Raw genomic sequence first — 1,882 nt, 5'->3', positions numbered from 1 at the left:
GGCAATGACTCTATCAGTCACAACAACATTGGCTTCAACATATTTCCTTTCAGTGCATTGGTAGGCTTTGTGACCAGCTTTTCCACAGACATAACATACTATAGGACCCGTTGGTTTCTGGATTTTAGCAACTGACTTGTTGTGTTTCCCTGGACCATTATTTTTCGCAGGACCTTGGTTCTTAGCCTGACCAACCTTGGCCTTATCCTTACCCTTATACTTTTCAGCATTAGATGGACCACCAGATTCAACCATGACCATATTAACATTAGCAGCATTAACAGGAAGACTTGTTGAGGCGATTGGCCTCCTCAATCCTCATGTGTCCTATAAGTTCTTGGAGGGACATGTCTTTTTTCTTATGCTTAAGAACCTTTCTATAGTCTGACCGGGAAGGAGGGAATTTTTCCAGCAGCACATTAGCAAGAAAAACGACACATAATTTCATCTCTTCATTAATCACTATAGGCTTACCATCCTCCATAATAAACTGAAGCCATTTCCCAACCACATACTTCTTTTTCCCCGCGTCATCCAATCGATATTTTGACTCTAAGGAATCCCAAATGACTTTAGCTGATTTATTTGGTGCAAACAAATCGAACAGGATATTAGTCATGTGGTTTAACAAATGACATCTAGCAGTTTTGTTGTCTTTCTCGAATTTCTTTATAGCATCGTCAGTAGTCTTAACAACAGTAGCAGCAGTAGGGGTAGTCTCAACATCAGTAGGAACAACAGGTTTGGGCGGGTCGTTAAAGAGGACATAATCGACCTTTAATTGCTCAAAAAACACTAACAATTTCTGGGACCAACGTTTGTAATTATTGCCATCTAACGGTTCGAGTTTAGACAGTTCAGGAATAATTTTCGACATGGCAGACATTGTTACAACAAGAAAATAGTTTTCAAATTGTTATCACGAATGTGCAGTAACAATGAAAGAATGAGATAAGAAATTACAACCGATTTGTAGCGACGAGGTGTGAAGGTCTCTGCTTGAAAACTATTTCGGCTCAACGAGGTGGCTATCAGCAAACACTGGTAGTTCCCCACGGTTTGACACTGCAACACCTCGACTCGCCCACTCAAGGCCAGGAGCTTTGGAACGATAGCAACTCTACCCCGAAACATTATAAGATGAGAAGGAGAGAAAAAGAGAGAGGAGAGTGAGTGTTGTGTGTGTTTGGAGCCAAATCAACAGGCCCAACACTCCTAACAAAAGCCTCATTGGTCCACACAATTAACTAGTGAGAGACAATAGCCAATATAAACCAAGGAAATGAAGGAAATCCCACCGATGTGGGACAAAGATGAATAACTTGGTGAAACCGAGTTGGCTTTACAACCATCAATTTCCAACAAGAGTAAGGAGTATTTAATTGAAAATAGGAAATCCAATATAATAACAAGTAAAAAATTATAACCTAATTGTTTCAATATGATGCTTTCTATTTTATTCACATTCTTTCAATAATTTAGAAATAAAGGGCAGAAATTTGAATGGTAGGTAACCATTATTAGTATTGTTTTTTGGTACGCACCATTATTAGTATGGTCTTCAAACTCCTATTTGAATAAAAACACCCATATTACCATCATTGGCATGTGAACTTCTACTTCTTAGTAAAACGACTTACTCAGTAGTTACTCCTTGGATTGATTGGATGAGGTTCCACCATCGTAGCAGCTTTTATCCTATTTGCTCTTGGCATTGAGGCTTTCTTCCTTTACGCCTATGGTATTCCTACTCCAATCTTGCTTCGGGTTTACCACTATAATAATATAAATAAAATGGGTTCAATAACACCCATGCACTTGTGTAGATGGGACAACCTTTTTGCTAATCTAAATGCATTCTGTTTTTGTATCGCTCATTATG

General features: G+C 38.7%; 1 protein-coding gene across 1 annotated transcript; it reads right to left on the bottom strand.

Annotated features, from left to right (window-relative positions):
- Nucleotides 1-277: 277 nt before the first annotated feature.
- On the bottom strand, nt 278-886 carry LOC141601026 (uncharacterized). Its single transcript, XM_074421288.1, has one exon. It carries the CDS (start codon nt 884-886, stop codon nt 278-280), a length of 609 nt encoding a protein of 202 aa, XP_074277389.1.
- Nucleotides 887-1,882: the final 996 nt, after the last annotated feature.

The sequence above is a fragment of the Silene latifolia genome, chromosome 9 (assembly GCF_048544455.1).
Source record: "Silene latifolia isolate original U9 population chromosome 9, ASM4854445v1, whole genome shotgun sequence".
NCBI lineage: Eukaryota > Viridiplantae > Streptophyta > Magnoliopsida > Caryophyllales > Caryophyllaceae > Silene > Silene latifolia.
Note: the sequence above shows the minus strand (reverse complement) of the source record. Positions and strands in the feature narration are given on the sequence as shown.

Bases quoted from the DNA above. Each gene is read 5' to 3' on its own strand.
- LOC141601026 (XM_074421288.1), bottom strand. From the start codon at position 886: ATGTCTGCCATGTCGAAAATTATTCCTGAACTGTCTAAACTCGAACCG.